Raw genomic sequence first — 24,569 nt, 5'->3', positions numbered from 1 at the left:
TTGCCTAGAGTGATTTAGGGAAATCATGGAAAACCTAAATCAGGATGGCCGGGCGCGGGACTGAACCGTCGTCCTCTCGAAAGCGAGTCCAGTGTGCTAACCACTGCTCCACCTCGCCAAATAAAATAACGATGAAACGGCGAAAGTTTTATCACTGAGGGTAATCTGTACGACTCACAAAATAAAATTATCAACGTGAATAATGCTGATTTCTGAGTACATCCCCGCATTGGACAGTGAAACGCTGGGTCTCGAATGCAGAAAAATTACACCCACATTCAGTTCAGTAGACTTTATTTGATTTTTGAATACAGTCTTCATTGCAAGTCTCAGAAAAGAACAGTCTGTTAGAGTAATACTGCGCTATCGTGTCGGTGTAAGTTATGAACTATGCGACATGGTCGATACAGCAAAAACACGTGGTTCAAACTCTGCGTACAATTTTTGTAAGTTGAAATGCACTTGACCTTAAACTCAATGACAGTATCATTGCTTCTTGTGCTTGCGCTTACTGCGTTTCACCGCTGCTATTATTCGCCGCACAATGAAGAATGCGGCGCAAAAGATGGCAGCCGCTGCCAGCAGCAGGAAGGCGATGACGTCGAGCAGCAGCAGCTGCCACCAGTACAGGTCGCGAGCTGCAGTGCGCATGTGCGGGGCCCCCTTGTGACGTACCACGTACTCGATCCACCACACGGCGCGCTCCTCTGCCTCCGCCTTGTGCTCGCGGAATATGGATGACAGTTTCCTCATGTTGTCTCGGTACCTGCGGATGAAATGCAAGTGTGTGTAAAACCGATTGAGAGGGATACAGTATCTGAATAAGATTAAAACTTGTAACGAGGCCGAGGAACAAAGGCAGATTGTTATCTCTGTGAGTGACGCTGCAAGACGTCACATATCGCCTAAACAAGCAACACTCTTGGGGAGAGGAGATGACTGTTAGAATTAACAAGGGGACCGGAAGGAAATACGAGGGGCATTCAATAAGTAGTGTTGCACTTTTTTTCTCCAATAATTTCCGTAGAAAAATGCGGAAATCGTTGTGAGACATAGAGGACGTTTCCGCTTAGCCCCTATAGTTTCATGAACTTCCGATAGGTGGGTGCTTAAGTAACCCCTAAAATGGCGTCTGCAACAGGGGTGCTTTCCAAGAAGAGAGCTGTCACTGAGTTTCTTTTGGCGGAAGACGAGAGCATCACAGATCACAGGCGCTTGCAAGAATGTCTACGAAGACCTGTCAATGAACAAAAGCACGGTGAGTCATTGGGCGTGATTTCTACACTACTGGCCATTAAAATTGCTACACCAAGAAGAAATGCAGATGATAAACGGGTATTCACTGGACAAATACCTTATACTAGAACTCACATGTGATTACATTTTCACGCAATTGCAGTGCTCTTGAGAAAGCAGTACCTAGAACAACCACCTCTGGCCGTAATAACGGCCTCGATACACCTGAGCATTGAGTCAATCACAGTTTGGATGGCGTGTACAGGTACAGCTGCCCATGCAGCTTCAACACGATACCACAGTTCATCAAGAGGAGCGACTGGCGTATTACGACGAGCCAGTTGCTCGGCCACAATTGACCAGACGTTTTCAGTTGGTGAGAGATCTGGAGAATGTGCTGGCCAGGGCAGCAGTCGAACATTTTCTGTATCCAGAAAGACCTGCACAGGACCTGCAACATGCGGTCGCGCATTATCCTGCTGAAATGTAGGGTTTCGCAGGGATCGAATGAAGGGTAGAGCCACGGGTCGAAACACATCTGAAAGTGCCGCCAATGCGAACAAGAGGTGACCGAGACGTGTAACCAATATCACCCCATACCATCACGCCGGGAGATACGCCAGTATGGCGATGACGAATACTCGCTTCCAATGTGCGTTCACCGCGATGTCGCCAAACACGGATGCGACCATCGTGATGCTGTAAACAGAATATGGATTCATCCGAAAAATGACGTTTTGCCATTCGTGCACCCAGGTTCGTCGCTGAGTACACCATCGCAGGTGCTCCTGTCAGTGATGCAGCGTCAAGGGTAACCCCAGCCATGGTATCCGAGCTGATAGTCCATGCTGCTGCAAACGTCGTCGAACTGTTCGTGCAGATGGTTGTTGTCTTGCAAACGTCCCCCTCTGTTGACACAGGGATCGATACGTGGCTGCAGGATCCGTTACAGCCATGCGGATAAGATGCCTGTCATCTCGACTGCTAGTGATACGAGGCCGTTGGGATCCAGCACGGCGTTCCGTATTACCCTCCTGAACCCACCGATTCCATATTCAGCCAACAGTCATTGGATCTCGACCAACGCGAGCAGCAATGTCGCGATACGATAAACCGCAATCGCGATAGGCTACAATCCGACCTTTATTAAAGTCGGAACCGTGATGGTACGCATTTCTCCACCTTACACGAGTCATCACAACAGCTTTTCACCAGGCAACGCCGGTGAACTGGTGTTTGTGTATGAGAAATCGGTTGGAAACTTTTCTCATGTCAGCACGTTGTAGGTGTCGCCACCGGCGCCAACCTTGTTTGAATGCTCAGAAAAGCTAATCATTTGCATATCACAGCATCTTCTTCTTGTACGGAAAATTTCGCATCTGTAGCACGTCATCTTCGTGGTGTAGCAATTTTAATGGTCAGTAGTGTATTATTTTCGAAAGAAGATCACATAAACCTGTCCGATTTTCCGCGTGTCGGCCGCTCGTACACAGCTGTGCCATGTTGGAATGTCCGGATACTCTTACTGGAGGTGATCGATGGATCACAAACACCTCGCTGCTGAAATGGACATCTCTAGTAGTAGCCTTGACACAGTCGTCCAAGACCGGAGGGGGACTCAAAGGAGAGTGCCCGCTGCTTTTTTTTTTTTTTTTTTTGGTGTCTAGCAGAAGACCATCTGTGTGGAACTGCTTGCACATTACGAATCTGATGGTGACAATTTATTGTCGAGCATCGTTACAGATCATGAAACATGGGTTCATCACTAACAATTGGAAACAAAACGGCAATCCATGGAGTGGTGCAACACCACCTCTCTGCCGAAGGAAAAGTTCAACCCGCACGCTCAGCTGGTAAGGTCATTGGACTGTTCCACCTCATCCACCCTACAGCTATCTCTCGCCTTGCGACTACCATCTGTTTGGTCGAATGAAGTATGCACTCCATGGGCAGCAGTACTTGGAGGATGGAGAGATTACTGATGCAGCAAGACATTGGCGTCGACGCCATCCAGCAGATGATGATGAGTATGATGATGATGTTTGGTTTGTTGGGCGCTCAACTGCGCGGTTATCAGCGTCTGTACAAATTCCCAACCTTGCTCAGTCCAAACTCGCCACTTTCTTGAATGATGATGAAATGATGCGGACAACACAAACACCCAGTCATCTGGAGGCAGGTGAAAATCCCTGACCCCGCCGGGAATCGAACCCGGGACCTCGTGCTCGGGAAGCGAGAACGCGAGTGCGAGACCACGAGCTGCAGACCATCTAGCAGAGTGGTACCATATGGGTCAAAGGCACTCCCAGTAAAGTGACCTAACGCCGTGACATAGGACAGAGTGATTCTCGAGTACGTCTGTGGTGCTGCGATGTGAGGCTCTCTTTCAGTTGCTTAGACAGACCAGGCTGGTGCCGCGGGCTGAGCTAGATTTCTGGTCGTTGTCGATGAAAGAGGTCGCTGGTGGTCTGGTTTGGCTACGAGGCGCTCGGTACAGAAAAATTCCGTTGGAGTTCTCTGGGCAAGTAAGAAGAAACAGTGTAAACACGGCAAGTGTTGGGTTGGAATGTTTGGGGGAAGGGACCGAACAGCGAGGTCATCAGTCTCATCGGATTAGGGAAGGACGGGGATGGAAGTCGGCTGTGCCCTTTCAGAGGAACCATCCCGGCATTTGCCTGGAGCGATTTAGGGAAATCACGGAAAACCTAAATCAGAAAAGCCGCACGGCAAGGAGGACGTTCCTCCGCTGAGGACAAGCCGTTACCAGCAGACCTGCTGGCTTTGTGTCAACGTCTGTTTTCCAGATTTCGCTGGTGGAGTCGGTTTACCCGGAGGACGAAGCCTTGCTGCTCCTGGACTTATTGAAACTGGGTGAGTGCCGTAATTATCCGCGTGCGTTGGTGGTTTTTCTCAGATCCGGGAAGTGGAGTGTTTAGCACGTTTCTTGGAATATTATTCGGCAGCTTGTCCGTTTGCTCCGTTGTGGTGCATCACTTTGTTCTTTATTTCGACATTTACTCATATTGCTTATTTAGTGCCCTTGTGGCGTGTTCATGTCGCTCTAGCAACGCCATATTCAGCCTCCCTCTTGGATGTAATTTTGGCTTCTATTGCAAAGCGTTTCTGCTTTATTGTGTTCACCTGTTGACTGAGCTTTAGGTGTTCAAAAATGTTTCAAATGGCTCTGAGCACTATGGGAGTTAACATCTGGGGTCATCAGTCCCCTAGTCTTAGAACTACTTAAACCTAACTAACCTAAGGACATCACACACATCCGTGCCCGAGGCAGGATTCGAACCTGCGAACGTAGCAGCAGCGCGGTTCCGGACTGAAGCTCCTAGAACCGCTCGACCACAGCGGCCGGCTTTATGTGTTATCATGTCCGTTCTAGTGCCCCGCTGTAAATTTTTTGATGGGTGTTTGGCTATTTGTCACCTTTTGGTATTTCATGTTTGAATTTGGTAAACGCTGCAACCTTTCTGGAAGCACCCTTTTTTATAATTGCGTTAGAAATGGCGGTTGTGTTCAAGTGTTTTGGTGTGTTACAGAAGTCAGTTATAATCTGGTCCCTTAGGCCTGTGCCTGCGTGACCTGGGTGGACCCTGTGCGTGCCTGTTTTGGTTGACGTGTCGGCTGAGAGCCTCGACCGCTTTCAGAACACGCTACTAGGGGTCACGCTTTACAGGGACCACTCTCTATCCTGCCCGTTATCTTTGGTATTTTTATCTTCTACTCTTTGTGAAGTTCACTATGTGCGTGTTTTATTTATTTATTTATTTTCTTAACTACAGAATCTTAAACCTGTTTATTAGGACATTTGGATGAAACCTAAAAGACTCCTGAAAGCGCACGCAAATTCTGTTACTATCTTGAAAGTTTTGATTGTTTTGTTTTATATTATTTCTAATGAAAGAATGATTCCCTTATTAAACTCACTTTAATACACGATAATTGCCTGGTGCTCAGTTCACATTTGTAATAATAATAATTTTGTGGTCCAATAAATTCAAAAATGTTTTAAACAAATAATTCTCAATTCACCCCTCCACGATCGCACCATTCCTAATGGGTTAAACCGCCGCTCGGAGTGGCCACACGGTTTGAAGCGCCATATCAGCGATTGCGCGGCCCCTCCCGCCGGAGGTTCGAGCCCTCACTTGGGCATGGATGTGTGTGTTGTTCTTAGCATAAGTTAGTTTAAGTACTGTGTAAGTCTAGCAGTTTGGTCCCTTAGGAATTCACACACATTTGAACATTTTGTGTTAAACCGAGCACACGCAGTGGTACCGTAGTACTACGCTCCACGAAGAACACGTTCAAAACTAGGTTTCTGTAGAAAAAAAGAAAAGGTGGGGAATAATACGGTGTGTTGGAATCGTGAGCAAAACCAACCTACCTTAAAAGAAACATATATTTTGCATTACTTATTGTACGCTCCCATATGACGAATGTGGAGCAGCCTGTCTATTAAGAGAGACAAGACAATTTTTTGAAATGCAAGGACTAAGAAGTATTGTTAAACTTTCAAACGCACAAGAGATGAAGCATCGATTCCAGAAAGTACAAGACATGACAGCAGACGGAAAATATGTTTAAAGAGGAGACACCTGTAGGGGAATCTTATAGAATTGGGTTTACAGCTGGTAAAAGCACTTACCTTTTTCAACGATAACATTTTGATAAGTTAGTTAATTAATTGTAAGTTTCATGGTTAATAATATCGACCTGTCGCTAAGATGTAAACTGAGTCTATTTTACAATTGTATTACAATTTCCAGTACAGAAATATGACAAAATGCTGGCCATTTACACGAATATCTTCAGCTACGTTCTTTTTACTATCGTACAGTGATTTATATTTAACTATGCTCAATCTTTCTCACTTAAACAAAAAAAAAAAAAAAAAAAAAAACACACACACACACACACACACACACACACACACAAGTGCACACGCACGCATAGCAGGTGAAGAAATATTTTTGTGGCTGTATGCCTCACGCCTTCCAGTAACTTTCTAAGGCTGATTCATCTCTCTTTCTCGTATTATTTTTGTGCATGTTACTATTATTTTTAGTCTAAGGCGATGTGCTCCTTATGCTTTCGAATTCAGGTTCTTAACCTTTTCCACGTATCTTAATTTAGAATATTTTGAGTCATTTATTGATCTACCATTAGGTACTATTTCTAAAGGTATGTTCAGGACTTGTACTGTTCTGAATTGTATTTATTATGTTTTATCTGAAATCAGTAACAGCCAGTTTCCTGAGACCTAGTTATCAGTTTTCAAGAAAATATCATTTATATATCGAAGTACAAGGCTATTACAAATGATTGAATCGATTTCATAAATTCACTGTAGCTCCTTTCATTGACATATGGTCACGACACACTACAGATACGTAGTAAAACTCACAAAGTTTTGTTCGGCTGAAGCCGCACTTCAGGTTTCTGCCTCCAGAGCGCTCGAGAGCGCAGTGAGACAAAATGGCGACAGGAGCCGAGAAAGCGTATGTTGTGCTTGAAATGCACTCACATCAGTTAGTCGTAACAGTGCAACGACACTTCAGGACGAAGTTCAACAAAGATCCACCAACTGCTAACTCCATTCGGCGATGGTATGCGCAGTTTAAAGCTTCTGGATGCCTCTGTAAGGGGAAATCAACGGGTCGGCCTACAGTGAGCGAAGAAACGGTTGAACGCGTGCGGGCAAGTTTCACGCGTAGCCTGCGGAAGTCGACGAATAAAGCAAGCAGGGAGCTAAACGTACCACAGCCGACGGTCAACAGGATGGTGCTCCACCGCACTTCCATCATGATGTTCGGCATTTCTTAAACAGTAGGTTGGAAAACCGATGGATCGGTCGTGGTTGAGATCATGATCAGCAATTCATGTCATGGCCTCCACGCTCTCCCGACTTAGCCCCATGCGATTTCTTTCTGTGGGGTTATGTGAAAGATTCAGTGTTTAATCCTCCTCTACCAAGAAACGTGCCAGAACTGCGAGCTCGCATCAACGATGCTTTCGAACTCATTGATGGGGACATGCTGCGCCGAAGTGTGGGAAGAACTTGATTATCGGCTTGATGTCTGCCGAATCACTAAAGGGGCACATATCGAACATTTGTGAATGCCTAAAAAAACTTTTTGAGTTTTTGTATGTGTGTGCAAAGCATTGTGAAAATATCTTAAATAATAAAGTTATTGTAGAGCTGTGAAATCGCTTCAATCATTTGTAATAACCCTGTATTAAAGTCTCCAGATTTGGCATGATTATAATATTTTCCTTAATAACGATACACCCTCCACAACCGATGTTGCAGACGCACACCTTTACAGTGGTGTTCGACCCGGATGTACAGCGGTTTGAATCCTGCTGACAGATGAACTTTTCACTGCCGGTATTTGGCCAGCAAGAGGAGCGGTGTGGGGCAAGGGAGAAGGTGGGTGGAGCGTAAACTTTTCGAACATTAGTCTTTACGCCTATTTACTGGATTAAGTTCCAAACTGGTCTGCAGAGCCTCGTAAAATGAAGGCATGTGGCACTGTTGATGGTGATATGTCCTTCGGATGGGGATTTTAAACTTGGCGACCCTCTGGGAGCTATGCAGAGGAGTAGGCAAAGCACTAGCACCAGATTTCACTACCTCCCTTCTTGCATCATCGTCATCATCTAAAACAAACTTAACACTAAACTATACACGCATTCATTACACTCATGTATATACACTGCACAAATACATGTGTAATGCAGTTCTCGCGTATCATCGAGGAAAGGAGTCAATGTGTGGAGAAGAAAAACCCCATTTCCATCTGAGCGACTAAAGCCACCTTGTGTGATATCTCAGCTAGAAATACCACAAGATATTTAATTGAATTTAAGAATTATAATAGCGGATCCAACATCTATCTCTGTGATACATATGTAGTGATTACTCGTCATTCTGAAGATGCTGTTTCGATCTGTACACATCTTCGTTTACTTAATGCGACACAGTCAATCCTTTTCGTTAGATATCATGAAAGCCAGCTACCAGCAAGACCTCTGATTCATAATACTTGAGCTTCTCTTACTTTGTTCACTAATTTAGAAGTCTACACTTCATGTACAGTTAATAAACGATTTCGGTTTCAATTAACATTGTTCAAATCTTTTTATCTAAATTACATCAGCGCGCACAGTGGCATTATGCAGTCTTTCTTTCCATCCTCCGAACAGGAAAGAAACGGGGGAAAACCTCATGCGTGGTACAGTGAAAAGTGCTCTCTGCCACAAACGTCAAAGTGGTTTATAGAGTCTCGACGCAGTTATGTGTGTAGAACATTACATCGGATGCCCGAAGCAAAGATGACGTCCTAATGAAGCTAGCAGAAACGAAGAAAAAGCTTACTTCCACAAAAAACAGTAAACTGACATCTCTTGAAATCTACGTCTTCACCAAAGTGTACATCTACGTATACATATATACATACATGGTGCGTGACGGATGGTACTCTTACCACTATCGGTCATTTCCTCTCCTGTTCCACTCGCGAATAGAGCGAGGGAAAAGTGACTGTCTCTAAGCCTTCCACGAGCTCTGATCTCTCTAATCTTATCTTCGTGGTTCTTACGCGAAATGCACGTAGACGGCAGTATAATCGTTTTGCAGTCAACTTCAAATGCCGGTCCTCTAAATATCCCCAATAGTGTCCCTCGAAGAGAACGTCACCTTCCGTTCGCTGAGTCCCATGTGGGTTCCCGAAGCATCTCCGCAATAGTTGCAAGTTGTTCGAACCTACCGGTAACAAATGCAGCAGCCCGCCTCTGAATTGCTTCGATCTCTTCCATTAATTCTACCTCGCGCGGATCCCGAACACTCAAACAGTACCCAACAACGTGTCGCACTAATGTGCTAAATGCGGTCTCCTTAGAGGTGAATCATACTTTTTCTTCCAATAAATCGAAGTCCGCAATTCGCCTTCCCTATTACAGTAGTTACTTACTCACTCCATTTTTTTACTGCTTTGCAACTTGAGGCCTAGAATTTTTGTCGACGTGAGTGTGTCAAGCGGCATGCTACTAATGCTGTATTCAAACATTATTGTCTTATTATTCCTACTCATCTGCAGTAACTTCCATTTTTATAGTTTTACAGCATGCTGCCGTTCATCAACTAGAAATTTTATCTCAGTCATCTTGTATCCTCTACAGTCACTCAGCACATGCACTGTCCCATACAGCTCACCATCATCAGCAAACAACGGCAGATTGCTACTCACCCTGTGGGCCACGTCATTTATGTAAACAGAGTACAACAGCGGTCCTATCACACTTCCCTGGGACACTCTTCAGGCTACCCTTGCTCTGCTGAGCATTTGCTGTTGAGGGCAGAATACTGGGTCCTGTCACTTAAGAAGCATTCGAGTCACTCACGCGGCTGGGGCCGATTCTGCGTGCTTGTAACTTCGTTAACAGTCGGCAGTGTGGCACCATGCCAAACGTTTTCCAGAAATCTAGCAATATGGAATCTGCCTGTTTCCCTTCATGTTGTTGTGGTCTTCAGTCCTGAGACTGGTTTGATGCAGCTCTCCATGCTACTCTATCCTGTGCAAGCTTCTTCATCTCCCACTACCTACTGCAACCTACATCCTTCTGAATCTGCTTAGTGTATTCATCTCTTGGTCTCCCCCTACGATTTTTACCCTCCACCCTGCCCTCCAATACTAAATTGGAGATCCCTTGATGCCTCAGAACATGTCCTACCAACCAATCCCTTCTTCTGGTCAAGTTGGGCCACAAACTTCTCTTCTCCCCAATCCTATTCAATACTTCCTCATTAGTTATGTGATCTACCCATCTAATCTTCAGCATTCTTCTGTAGCACGACATTTCGAAAGCTTCTATTCTCTTCTTGTCTAAACTATTTACCGTCCATGTTTCACTTCCATACATGGCTACACTCCATACAAATACTTTCAGAAATGACTTCCTGACACTTAAGTCGATACTCGATGTTAACAAATTTCTCTTCTTCAGAAACGCTTTCCTTGCCATTGCCAGTCTACATTTTATATCCTCTCTACTTCGACCATCATCAGTTATTTTGCTCCCCAAATAGAAAAACTCCTTTACTACTTTAAGTGTCTCATTTCCTAATCTAATACCCTCAACATCACCCGACTTAATTCGACTACATTCCATTATCCTCGTTTTGCTTTTGTTGATGTTCATCTTATATCCTCCCTTCAAGACACCATCCATTCCGTTCAACTGCTCTTCCAAGTCCTTTGCTGTCTCTGACAGAATTACAATGTCATCGGCGAACCTCAAAGTTTTTATTTCTTCTCCATGGATTTTAATACCTACTCCGAATTTTTCTTTTGTTTCCTTTACTGCTTGCTCAATATACAGATTGAATAACATCGGGGAGAGGCTACAACCCTGTGTTACTCCCTTCCCAACCACTGCTTCCCTTTCATGTCCCTCGACTCTTATAACTGCCATCTGGTTTCTGTACAAATTGTAAATAGCCTTTCGTTCCCTGTATTTTACCCCTGCCACCTTTAGAATTTGAAAGAGAGTATTCCAGTCAATATTGTCAAAAGCTTTTTCTAAGTCTAAAAATGCTAGAAACGTAGGTTTGCCTTTCCTTAATCTTTCTTCTAAGATATGTCGTAAAGTCAGTATTGCCTCACGTGTTCCAGTATTTCTACGGAATCCAAACTGATCTTCCCCGAGGTCGGCTTCTACTAGCTTTCCCATTCGTCTAAAGGATTCGTGTTAGTATTTTGCAGCTGTGACTTATTACACTGACAGTTCGGTAATTTTCACATCTGTCAACACCTGCTTTCTTTGGGATTGGAATTATTATATTCTTCTTAAAGTCTGAGGGTATTTCGCCTGTTTCATACATCTTGCTCACCAGATGGTAGGGTTTTGTCAGGACTGGCTCTCCCAAGGCCGTCAGTAGTTCTAATGGAATGTTGTCTACTCCGGGAGCCTTGTTTCGACTCAGGTCTTTCAGTGCTCTGTCAAACTCTTCACGCAGTATCGTATCTCCCATTTCATCTTCATCTACATCCTCTTCCATTTCCATAATATTGTCCTCAAGTACATCGCCCTTGTATAGACCTTTCGGCTTTCCCTTCTTTGCTTGGAACTGGGTTTCGATCTGAGCTCTTGATGTTCATACAAGTGGTTCTCTTATCTCGAAAGGTCTCTTTAATTTTCCCGTAGGCAGTATCTATCTTAACTCTAGTGATATAAGCCTCTACATCCTTACATTTGTCCTCTAGCCATCCCTGCTTAGCCATTTTGCACTTCCTGTCGATCTCATTTTTGAGACGTTTGTATTCCTTTTTTCCTGCTTCATTTACTGAATTTTTATATTTTCTCCTTTAATCAACTAAATTCAATATTTATTCTGTTACCCAAGGATTACTACTAGCCCTCGTGTTTTTACCTACTTGATCCTCTGCTGCCTTCACTACTTCATCCCTCAAAGCTACCCATTCTTCTTCTACTGTATTTCTTTCCCCCATTCCTGTCAATTATTCCCTTATGCTCTCCCTGAAGCTCTGTACAAACTCTGGTTCTTTCAGTTTATCCAGGTTCCATCTCCTTAAATTCCCACCTTTTTGCAGTTTCTTCAGTTTTAATCTACAGGTCATAACCAATAGATAGTGGTCATAGTCCACATCTGCCCCTGGAAATGTCTTACAATTTAAAACCTGGTTCCTAAACCTCTGTCTTACCATTATATAATCTATCTGATATCTTTTAGTATCTCCAGGGTTCTTCCATGTATACAACCTTCTATCTTGATTCTTAAACCAAGTGTTAGCTATGATTAAGTTGTGCTCTGTGCAAAATTCTACCAGACGGCTTCCTCTTTCATTTCTTAGCCCCAATCCATATTCACCTACTACGTTTCCTTCTCTCCCTTTTCCTACACTCGAATTCCAGTCACCCATGACTATTAAATTTTTGTCTCCCTTCACTATCTGAATAATTTCTTTTATTTCATCATACATTTCTTCAATTTATTCGTCATCTGCATAGCTAGTTGGCATATAAACTTGTACTACTGTAGTAGGTGTGGGCTTCGTATCTATCTTGGCCACAATAATGCGTTCACTATGCTGTTTGTAGTAGCTTACCCGCATTCCTATTTTCCTGTTTATTATTAAACCTACTCCTGCATTACCCCTATTTGACTTTGTATTTATAACCCTGTATTCGCCTGACCAGAAGTCTTGTTCCTCCTGCCACCGAACTTCACTAATTCCCACTATATCTAACTTTAACCTATCCATTTCCCTTTTTAAATTTTCTAACCTACCTTCATAGTTCACAGTATATCATGTGAGGAAAGGACAAGCTGAATTTTACACGAGCGCTGCTTTCTAAAGCCTTACTGATTTCTGAACAGTAGTTTTATCCTCTCAAGGAAATTTATTATGTTCGAACAGAGAATATTTTCAAGGATTCTGCAGGAAACCGATGTGAAGGATACTTGTCTGTAATTGTGCGGCTCCGGTTTTTTACCCTTCTTCACCTGCGCTTTTTCCCGGTCACTTGGGACTTTGCGCTGGGCGAGAGATTCACGATCAGTGCAAGCTAAGTAAGGGGCCAGTGCTGTTGAGTATTCATTGTAAAACTGAGTAGAAATTGGATTATGACCTGGCGACTTATGCGCTTTCAACTCTTTCAGCTAGGCCAGGGATGTTTATTACTATGTCCTCCGTACGGGAGTCTGTGCGATGGTCAAACGACGGTACGTTGGTAAAATTATCCCGCATGAATAATTTCTTAAATGCGAAATTTAAAACTTCGGCTTAACTTTTGCTGTCTTCTACTGCCGCAACACATCAACGAAAGAGAGGATAGAAGCCCCAGACCCACTCAGCGATTTTAAATAGGACCTGTATTTTCTGGGGTTATCGGCAAGATCTTTTGGTAAGGTATGACGGTGGTATAATTGTGTAAGCTCCGCGCATCGATCTTTTTACAGACGCACAAACTTCTGTTAATGTTTGTCTTTCGTCATCTGAGCGTTCTCTTCTGAACCGAGAGAGAAAAAACCTTTGCTTCTTCAGCATTTTTCCAATTTAGTAATTAAAACACGGTGGGTGTTTCCCGTCCTTAATCCACTTACTTGGTACATAATTCTCGAGAAAATAATTTACAATCCATTTAAACTTTGCCCACAATTCCTCTACGTCCGTTGTATTGGAACTAAATAATATCAATTCATTGTCTAAGTGGGATGATAACAACTGTTTGTCTGCTCTTTCTAGTACAAATACTCTCTTAGCTATCTTGATTGTTTTATTAACTTTAGTAACCAAAGTCTCTTGATGACATCATGGTCACTAATCCCTGTCTCTAGGCTGACGCCGTCGACTAGGTCAGACCTGTTTGTAACCACAAGATCGAAAATATATCCATCATGTGGGGGCTGTGGAACTAGCTGCTCAAGACAGTTTTTGGAAAATGTGTTCGAAAGAACGTCGCAACACTGTCTGACTGTACTCCCGGCAATGAGTCCATAGACGTCCCAGTCTTTACTCGGTATGTTAAAGTCTTTTCCAGGTAATATTGTGTAATCTGGGTATTTCCGTGATGCTGGCCGTATAGTTTCTTTGAAATGGTTTAAAACAGTCACAGCGGAGAACAAATAAAACGCTGAACGTAAGAAACCTGAAGAAGAAACTGGAAGTATTAGAAACTGGGTGCAACAGAGCGAAGATAATAATTAAATGGAAACAGTACAAAATGAGGAATTAATAGAATGAATAGCTAGTAAAAAGAATATGTGAAAAACCTTGGCCAGAAGAAAGGAGAAGTTAAGGGAACAAACGCCGCTGTCACCAGGAATAGGAACAGTAGAAAGAAGATGGAGGACGGAATAAAAACTACAGTAGTAGTAGCATATGGTATCAAAGCAAAGGAAAAAAATGAAATGGTTGTATGGCGGTACTGGCCCAGACTTCCCGTCTTGAGTTATTCGGCCACCTGTTACAAGTTTGGCTTCAAATGGCTCTGAGCACTGTGGGACTTAGAACTACTTAAACCTAACTAACCTAAGGACATCACACACATCCATGCCCGAGGCAGGATTCGAACCTGCGACCGTAGCGGTCGCGCGGTTCCAGACTATAGCGCCTAGAACCGCTCGGCCACTCCGGTCGGCTGTTACAAGTTTTTCTACGAGGGTTGGTCAATATGAAATGCAACATTTTTCTCTGAACGCAGATTGGTTTTATTCAGGATTCAAACACATAATAAAATTTCCAACTCTTTTGACTGTAGAATCCCATTTTTTACCATAATCTCCGTTCATTGTGACGGTCTTACTCCACCTTACTGGAAGGGTCTGCATGCCCTCATGGTATCACTCTACTGTTCGACGTTGGAGCCAACGTCTTACTGCTTTAATAGCCTCCCAACCATATACGTACTGCTTTCCGCCAGATGCATCATTAATTGGGCCAAACAGACGGAAGGGGCGAGATCGAGGCTGTAGCCGCGCCGGGTAGCCGTTCGGTCAAAGGCGTCTTGCCGCGGTTCGCGCGGTTCCCTCCTTCGGGGGTTCGGGTCCTCCCTTGGGCATGTGTGTGTGTGTGTGTGTGTGTGTGTGTGTGTGTGTGTGTGATGTCCTCAGCCTAAGTTAATATAAGTTAGGCTAAGTAGTGTGTAAGCCTAGGGACTGATGACCCCATAAGTTTGTTCCCATAGAACTTGCCACAAATTTCCAATTTTCGGGGCTGTAGGGTGGATAAGGAAGAACAGTCCAATGGAGTTTAGTGAGCTCCTCTCTGGAGCACAGGCATGTGTGAGGCCTTGCGTTGTAATGGAGAAGTTCGTTTGCGTTTTTGTGACGTCGAACACGCTGAACTCGTTTCCTGAGGGTAGCTCAATACACTTCCGAGTTGATCGTTGACACCACGATGGAAGACGTCAAACAGAATAACCCCTTCAGTGTACCAGAAAACCGTAACCGTGACTTCACCGGCTGAGAGTGCGTCTTTTAACTTTTTCTTCGGAGGCGAGGTGGTGTGGCTGGCACACGGGAGAATCAACAGGTTTGCGCAACCTTGTTGCGATGAGGACAGACGCCTCTCCCAACGACTCACCGAGCTTTTGTTCTCTGCCAGGTCGCTGCTGACATTCCGCAAGCGCCTATGAATGTCTGCGATATTCTAGTTTTCCGCCAGCAGTGACAGCACTCTGACTGGAACGCACCTCCGTTGCAGACACCATTTTGAAGGCTACGTACTGCAGTGCCACCTATCGGAAGTTCATGAAACTATAGGGTCTGAAGCGGGAACATTCTACTATGTCGCGCAACGAACTCTACATTTTTTCCTCCTGATATTAGCCGAAAAGAAACATGTGCTGCACTACTTACTAAACGCCCTTCGTATTTGACGCCACTCCGGTAACTTGCGTGTCTTTGCGATGAATGGGAAATGATGAGGACAATACAAATACGCAATCCTCGACCGAAGAAACTCTCTGCTGCCGCCTGAAATCGAACTCGGGGCTCCGCGACCTACAGGCGGCGACTCTAACCAGTTGCCCACGAGCAGCGGGCAAAGCAGTGTGAAGTATGGTGCTTAAATTATTTGCAGTGATTCTGTACTTTGCCGGAACCTCTCACACACAGTAACATCGTTTTCTAATGTGTTTGTTTACGTTTTCATGTCGAATTGATCTTTCATGTGTTCAAGTTTTTTTACGCATATCAATATTTTTCATTTAATATATATATATGTGTGTGTGTGTGTGTGTGTGTGTGTGTGTGTGTGTTACCGCGTTAGCGAGGTGACAAAATTTTGTCAAGTGCAACTGCTAATTGCCATGCGATTGCTCGTAATCTTAATCAAAAAGTTTCAGTTAAAGTCAAAGGAGAAAGTACAAACTAGATCAGACTAGGAAAAGGAGTAAGACAAGGGTGCTGTCTATCACCTACTCTTTTCAACCTCTACTTGGAAAAAATGATTGACCAATGCTCATTAGATTACAAAGGAGTAGAAATTGGAGGAAGAAGAGTAGGGTGTTTGAGGTTTGCTGATGACATGGTCCTTCTAGCCACAGGGGAAAAAGAATTACAGGATTTGGTGGACACCATTGCAACTATCGGAAAAAAATATGGAATGAAAATTAATACAAATAAAACAAAAGTATTGGCGCTAGGAGGAAATAAGGAAATAGAAATTATGCTGAATGGAGAAATACTAGAACAGGTGCAAAATTTTAAGTATCTTGGAAGCAGGATAGACACCGGCTGGATAGCAATGGCAAAAGAGGCGTTTTATAAGAAAAGGAGAATTTTCTGCAGCGGTCTGGACAGAGAACTCAGAAAGAGACTCATAAAATGTCTTGTATGGAGTGTTCTTCTATATGGCGCTGAAACATGGACTATGAGGAAAAAATACAGAGAAAGGCTGGAGACTTTTGAGATTTGGACATGGCGGAGGATGGAAAGAATAAGTTGGATGGACAGAGTAAAAAAATGAAGAGTTACTTAGAAGAATGGGAGAGAAAAGACAGTTACTAAATGTAATAAAGAGAAGAAAGAGAAATTAGATTGGGCATATACAAAGAAAGAATGACGGACTGATAAAAACAGTATTAGAAGGTTATGTAGAAGGGAAATGGAAGCGAGGAAGGAAGAGATTCCAGATACTGGCTGACATGATGGACGATACAACATACAGTAGCCTTAAGAAGGAAGCAATGGATCGCAGAAAATGGAGAGGCAAAGGACCTGCTAATATAGCAGATAACTGATGATGATGATGATGATGACTCGTAGGGGCTAAAACATGAAATATGTGCCGAGTCACGAGAATGACTGGTTATTATCATAAATTAGCATAGATGTGTCAAAACTGACTGAATTCCATACACGAAAGTACTTACTTTGGATCATCAAGGATGGACCGTGTGCGCTGCAAGACGGTCTCCTTGCTGATGTCTTCCAGTAGTAGCTTCAGCCCGATCTCTGCTTCCTCCACCTTAGCCGCGTTGTGCTTCTGATCAGCGAAGAACGGGATGATCAGAAACGGAACTGCGTGGTACGCTGCTTCGTTCATGCTCTGAAGACCTCCCTGCATGATGAAGAGACGCACGTTTGGATGACCTGTGAAACGGAAACATCGCTGTATTCAGGCTGCAGCAGAACAGTGACTTAAACTCTATGAGAGTAAAAAAATCCGTAGCAGCTTGGTTTTATTCAATGATATCTATGTAATGGGTTGGTCATGGTTTCACTGGTTCTTGTTCTGAGTGCACTCCGAACCAGAACTACAAGGGACGTCTCCTGGCCAACATCTAAAATACTCCGTGAATGGCCCAATATCTAAACGACAATGCGTGTTAAAAGTGAATCAGCACCGGACGACATATTGAAAAATGTCAAATACAAATCTAATCACAGATTCGTCATCTACTAGTTGTGAGCATAGTGAATATGAAGATATGACTGATACAGCAATGTAGTAAAGCGTAAATATCATAATTTATTATAAACTAACGAGTCATTTGCTATATATAATTCTGTGGAACTGAAACCGTGGACAGAAAGGGTCCTTACCCCTTGCTCACACGCTTTCCGGATCAACAGGAAGTTACTGATGTATCGCGTCCGTACAGACAACATCCACCGAACGGAGCAGATGCTGAAACTATAGTGATGACAGTGGAATTCACTACGGAGGAATCATACAAATTTTTTTCTGGATAATGTCGTTGCACGAGATGAGACTTAGCGCTACCAGTACTGTCAATACGACACTCAATGGAATCACGTATTTTATTACTCTTTAATGTAACTATTTTATTGAACTTTTAATACGTTTATTTTTCAGGTATATTACCTAAAAATCAGGCCTACTATAATTCTGCAGTAGTATCTTCATGAAAACTATTTTATTTATTTCTTTTTCTTATTGTTACTTCATCCCTCTCGTCCCACAAGGGCTGGGGTTGGTGTTTCAGCAGTATGCCATTCCGGTCTTCAACCAACAGCCTCAAAATATAAAGAAACACGAAAATAAATATAATTTGAAGGTGAAGGTTTACAGATGTTTCTAAAACCATTAAAGTAAAGAATTTTTGGTGTTCACATAAAAATATTAAAATTGTATCTTCCTTTGTTGCTTCTGTTTAAAAACGAATAAATAAAAAATAAAAACAGAAGTATATGTTTAAAACGCAGTGCAGAAATGGTGACGTTCGTCTAACCACAGTATTGTACTTTTACCAAAAAGCTGAAGGACTTTCCCTGGGAAAAAAAGGATTTGGGAAGGAGAAGATTTGTTCTACAGAACTGAAGGGTGCGGGTAAGAAGTATAGAGTTCCGTTAGGTAGAAACTATGGAACGTAGGTGTTGGTGCGGAAAGTGGGGAGACAGAAAGTGAAGAGGAGGCTGGTGGGTGGGACACATCTGTGCTGTCAAGACGAGAAAGGATGGTGCAAGATGGAGAAGGAAAAGATAAGGAGGAGGGGCTGATATGGAATGGGACACGTTGGGGAGAGTAATAGTTCGTAGGATGGATCAACATTGGGGCGAATTTCATTGTTTGGGAGAATGAGTCGGTTGAAGTTGGTATGGCATAGGGTATGGAGTGTGTGCAGATGCAGGGACTGTCGGATCTGTTTGTAAAGTCAAGTCAGCATACCAGGTGTGGTGATCAGAGGGGAACAACGCAGTTATAGAAATCTATACTAGTGGCCACTAAAATTGCTACACCAAGAATAAATGCAGATGCTAAACGGGTATTCATTGGAAAAATATATTATACTAGAACTGACATGTGATTACATTTTCACACAATTTGGGTGCATAGATCCTGAGAAATCAGTACCCAGAACAACCACCTCTGGCCATAATGACGGCCTTGATATGGATGGGATGGCGTGTACAGGTAGAGCTGCCCATGCAGCTTCAACACTATATCACAGTTCATCAAGAGTAGTGACTGGCGTATTGTGACGAGTCAGTTGCTTGGCCACCATTGACCAGACGTTTTCAATTGATGAGAGATCTGGAGAATGTGCAGAACAGGGCAGCAGTCGAACATTTTTTGCATCCAGAGAGGCCCGTACAGAACCTGCAACATGCGGTCGTGCATTATCCTGCTGAAATGTAGGGTTTCGCAGTGATCGAATGAGGGGTAGAGCCACGGCTCGTAACACATCTGAAATGTAACGTCCACTGTTCAAAGTGCCGTCAGTGCGATCAAGAGGTTACAATGGTCACCCAATCGTTGATATTCCTAAATTCGCACTATATCACTCCAATATACGAAGCTTGTTAGCACTTGATGTAGAGAATTGGGCTGGCGCCATTAAATTGTATTGTAGTAGTTGCTGCTGCTGCTGGCTGGTTCACTGCTGTATCTTGATGTGAATGTTGGCTCTATATGTATCGTCTAGGGGTAAAAAGATGAGGTCCCGTGTTATCGATGTGCTTGTTCATAAATAATGCACGACAACATAAGTGAACTTCAACTATTTATTGGCATGGTAGCCATCTTAACTCCGCTGACCACCCAAAGACGTTTCACAGTACAGAGTAACACTTCTTTTACAACATCTTTGCATTGTTTTTCCACATAAGACAATAACATACACACTTTACAAAAGTTCTATCAAGACTGAGCTGACGAGGCTTCTTGCATTTATAACCTTGTCAAAGAACTGCTAAGAAGAGATGTGGTTTATAAGTCAGGCATCCATCTGTTATCGTAATTTGTGCAAAAATGTTATTAATTTACATCGTGTGACATCATTTAACAGGTCATTAAAATGACAGACAGATTTGTCAACTTGTCAGAACAATTCTTTGTTGCAAAAAGGCCGTATTTCAAAGGTACATCTATTGACTTCTCTCATTTGCATACATAAGTAAATAATTTGAATTATTAAAAATTACAGTGGTTTAAAATAGATGTGTTTACGTGAGTAGTGAGTGAAAACAGTCCTAGTGGATAAATAGGTTTCACTGGGTAATTTTTATCTGAGGAGATCCAAAATACGCAAATTGACCAATATTATTCGTATTTCATATTAATTATTTCAGTTGAATATAGTGTTTTTACATAATGACATCTGCTGTATCAGTGTTCAAGTGATGCTAACATTTGTGTGGGTCAGTTATTAATTATATTTTAATGGGTTGACTGTTTATCTAGACATGTTATGCAGTCATTGCTAAAATACACAATTACTTTTCTATTACCATAATTGCTAGTTAAACTGGTTGAATTAGGAGGTTATCGCGTATTTCGTTATAATAAAGCCTTTAATAAGTCCCGTTACAAGGTGACCGAGACGTGTAACCAATGGCACCCCATACCATCACACCGGGTGATACGCCAGAATGGCGATGACGAATACACACTTCCAATGTGCGTTCACCGAGATGTCGCCAAACACGGATGCGACCATCATGATGAAGTAACGGAATCTGGATTTATCCGAAAAAATGACGTTTTGCCATTCGTGCACCCAGGTTCGTCGTTGAGTACACCATCGCAGGCGCTCCTGTCTGTGATGCAGCGTCAAGAGTAGCCGCAGACATGGTCTCCCAGCTGATAGTCCATGCTGCTGCAAACGTTGTCGAACTGTTCGTGCAGATGGTTGTTGTCTTGCAAACGTCCCCATCTGTTGACTCAGGGATCGAGACGTGGCTGCACGATCCGTTACAGCCATGCGAATAAGATGCCTGTCATCTCGACTGCTAGTGATACGAGGCCGTTGGGATCCAGCACGGCGTTCCGTATTGCCCTCCTGAACCCACCGATTCCATATTCTGCTAACAGACATTGGATCTCGACCAACGCGAGCAGCAATGTCGCGATACGATAAACCGCAATCGCGATATGCTACAATCCGAACTTTATCAAAGTCGGAAACATGATGGTACGCATTTCTCCTCCTTACACGAGGTATCACAACAACGTTTCACCAGGCAACGCCGGTGAACTGCTGTTTGTGTATGAGAAATCGGTTGGAAACTTTCCCCATGTCAGCACGTTGTTGGTTCATCACCGGCGCCAACCTTGTGTGAATGCTCTGAAAAGCCAATCATTTGCATATCACAGCATCTTCTTCCTGTCGGTTAAATTTCGTATCTGTAGCACATCTTCGTGGTGTAGCAATTTTAATGGTGTAGTTTGCGGATAGCACAGGATATGCGGAAAGGGAGGCGGAAAATTGACGTTCAAAGACTTAGATAGACTAATAGACCTTAGTTGAAGTGTATGTCCATGCTGCATTCGCATAGGAGAGGACTGGTCGGATCAAGGTTTTATAGGCATGGAGAGTAGCGGGTGATATAATTCCGAAGTTTAGCCAGTTGGCAGTGTTGGCTGTCTCAATCTGTTGTAGTCTTTTGCTGGATGATTTGTACCTGAAATGTCCATTTTGGTTGTCATTCGAGTGTTAGTCTAAGACATTTTAGTGTCTTAGTTAATTGCATAGGACGGTACTAAATCGTGAGGTAGTATTCATGGAGGCAGCGACTGTATGTGGTTCTTCTTATGGTTATTGTGTAGGTTTTGGAGGAGTTGACCTGGAGGAGTCATTGGTGGCACTAGGAAGTAAATTGATTAAGGTGAATTTGGAGGGATCATTGGAATTTTTCGAGTCTATGGTAAAGGGTGAGGAATGATGATAATGATGTAGTAAGAAGTGTTGTAGAACCGATCGCTACAGATAGCGCAATAGAACGCCCGGTAGACACGGCTGGAGATGTAACAGCCAGTATGCAACATGGATTAGACCCATTGGTCATTATCATGAGGCAGATGCAGATGTTAACGGAGACCGTGAATAATATGAATACAAAATTAGCCTCAGTTACTGAAGGGCAAAACCATTTGAATACAAAATTAGCCTCAGTAAGATGTCAGTAGCGTGCTGAAGGAAGTGAACTGATGGAGGGTGTTTGGGCATGTCGGCAGTGTAGCAGAGATAAACGAGAGAAGAGAGGATGGAGCCTTGGGGCGCTCTTGCAGTAAGAAGAAGGTACAGGAATTGGCATTGTTAATAGTGACAAAGGATGGGCAATTAAGTAGTAAGGCTGGAATGAGGCGAACATTATGAAGTGGAAGTGGATTTTGAAAAGACGACCGGAACGTCATACATGGTCATCGGATTTTTTAACGTAGAGGGATACAAAAACAGCGGATTTTTAGTTGTCGTGCGTATGTGTATTGATCAGTTTTTATTATACGATACGGCAGGTCAGGACAAAGGAACGAACATCGAACATAGCGAGTAAAGAGCCATCGAGCTTTTTTTTCTGAACATTTTAGACGGAAGGATGCAAACCACAGAGAGCGAGTCTATAGACATTCTCACCCAGGACACCCTCTGAAAATGATGAAGCCAGCCATTCCATAAAGGCAAGCTGTTCCAACGCCGCTCCATAGGACCACCTAGTGGCAAGTACTTGTAGCTAGTTTTTTTAACTGTAGTCCATGGTCAGTTAAGCACCAATCTCAAGACTGAATTCATGTGACACAATATTATGTATTAGGTCCTCTTATAAGGTACGTAGCTTACTTGTCAATGTATTCGAGTATGCTACCACATATGTTCGTTGTGCTTGTACTTTCATGAAAATTATGACCTTCTTGGCCGGTGTTCTGATGATAAGCTTTGTCCGAAATGGGTAAACAAATTTTTAGAAAGCAGACTGTAGTTATCAGTGACCAAATCACAAGTCTCCACAACAGTTTTATATTGTAACATAGATGTTCGATCAAAGCTATGTAGGATTCGAAAACGGGGGTCTGCTGTATGAGGACATACTCCGATCTTTCAGCGCACCTTTTTGACTAAGCAGCACAAAACTATCACCGAACATGCACTGTACTCCATACCTTCTGATGGTAATGCAGCGAGACACACATTTTGCAGATATACTAATATTCCAGGACGCATAATGTTAATGCTTCAATCAATTCCAAAAGACGCTCTCACAAACAATTTGTAGGAGCCAAACATATATCCTATACTGACAGACAAACGAAGAAACAGAATACATAAATCAATTTTTCAGCTTCATTCAAGTTTATTTACCTATATTCTTCGCCATGACAGCATGCTGCATTTTTTTGGATGCTTTACAGTTAAGCTCACATAAACTTTGAAATATACTGTATATGCCTGTGGAGTACGATGAGGTCTATTTCCTGGGTGTGCCAGTGAGGTTACATACAGACCTTTGTCCTGTTCAGAAAGATTTATTTATTTTTAGGGTGCACCATTGTTTTTGTTATGGGCTCCAGCCGAGGAATGGTTTGATGCAGCTCTCCATGCTACTCTGTCATGTACAAGCCACTTCATCCCTGCATAAGTACTGAAACCTACATCCATATGAACCTGCTACATACACTCGGAATATTTTGCATCATCCTTTTATTTTGAAATTCATCTCACAGAATACAAGAGTTGGCTATGTGCCATGCGTACAATTTCATTTGTTCATTTTCGAAGCACCCAGATTAAAAATAAAAAATAAAAAAATACGTTCTCTGACTGTCTCTTTGCTCGAATGCATGCCTGAATCCTTCGTGGTATACCGTCGGACACATTATCGAGCCAGCCCTGGTGCAAACTGTCCCACTCTCCAATGGCGATCCTACGCATATCGCGAATGGTGTGTGGTCATTGCGAAGTCCCAAACTAGCTTGTTTCAATCGATTCCACACATTTTCGATTGGGTGAGTGTCCGGTTAACTGGCAGGCCACTCCATTCCGTTGATCCTAGCATGCTGAATGAGTGTGTTCACGAGAACAGCATAATGAGCACGCTAATTATTATTCATCAACATTAAATCATTACGAAAATGTTAGGGATACAGTCCTACTACTGGCTGCAGAACCTCGTCCTTGTAGCACAGAGCATTGAGATTGCCCCCTGCAACCACGAGAGTTGTACGGTGGCACCGTGTAATGCCACCCCCTAACATCACTCACCACCACCATGTTACACGTATGGGATACGGTGTTGGAGTTCTTCCATTTTACCGAGTTGTCTCGAAACACGTTGTTTGCGTTTATCAGTGTACAAACAGATACGAGTTTCGCCTGTAAACACCCGACGCCAGTCCTGGGGCTTCTCTTCTGCACGACCATGCTCGTCGGGTATGGAGATTCACATCTAGCAATCATCTGCTAACAGTATGACGAGATAAATGGTTTCTTGTAGCCTTTTCGAACGCTGAATTAAGATTTGAAGCACTTAGCCCAGGATTTCTTTGAATCCAAATTCGTAGAAACCGATCATACTGTGCACCTGTCGAACGTGGAAGCCTGTGCGGTGAAAG

General features: G+C 43.2%; 1 protein-coding gene across 1 annotated transcript in view; it reads right to left on the bottom strand.

The window, feature by feature from the left end:
* Window positions 1-320: 320 nt before the first annotated feature.
* Window positions 321-24,569, bottom strand: part of LOC126161530 (UDP-glucosyltransferase 2-like) — a 113,522-nt gene continuing 89,273 nt past the window's right edge. Inside the window, exons 6-7 of the mRNA XM_049917450.1 lie at window positions 17,149-17,368; window positions 321-766 (exon numbers count right to left, since the gene is read on the bottom strand). Coding sequence (XP_049773407.1) covers window positions 487-766; window positions 17,149-17,368 — 500 coding nt within the window. The 3' untranslated portion in view covers window positions 321-486. The remainder of the gene's footprint in view (window positions 767-17,148; window positions 17,369-24,569) is intronic.

This window comes from Schistocerca cancellata, chromosome 2 (genome assembly GCF_023864275.1).
Source record: "Schistocerca cancellata isolate TAMUIC-IGC-003103 chromosome 2, iqSchCanc2.1, whole genome shotgun sequence".
In the NCBI taxonomy this organism is placed as follows: domain Eukaryota; kingdom Metazoa; phylum Arthropoda; class Insecta; order Orthoptera; family Acrididae; genus Schistocerca; species Schistocerca cancellata.
The sequence above is the reverse complement of the archived record's forward strand: the minus strand, read 5'-3'. Positions and strand labels throughout refer to the sequence as shown.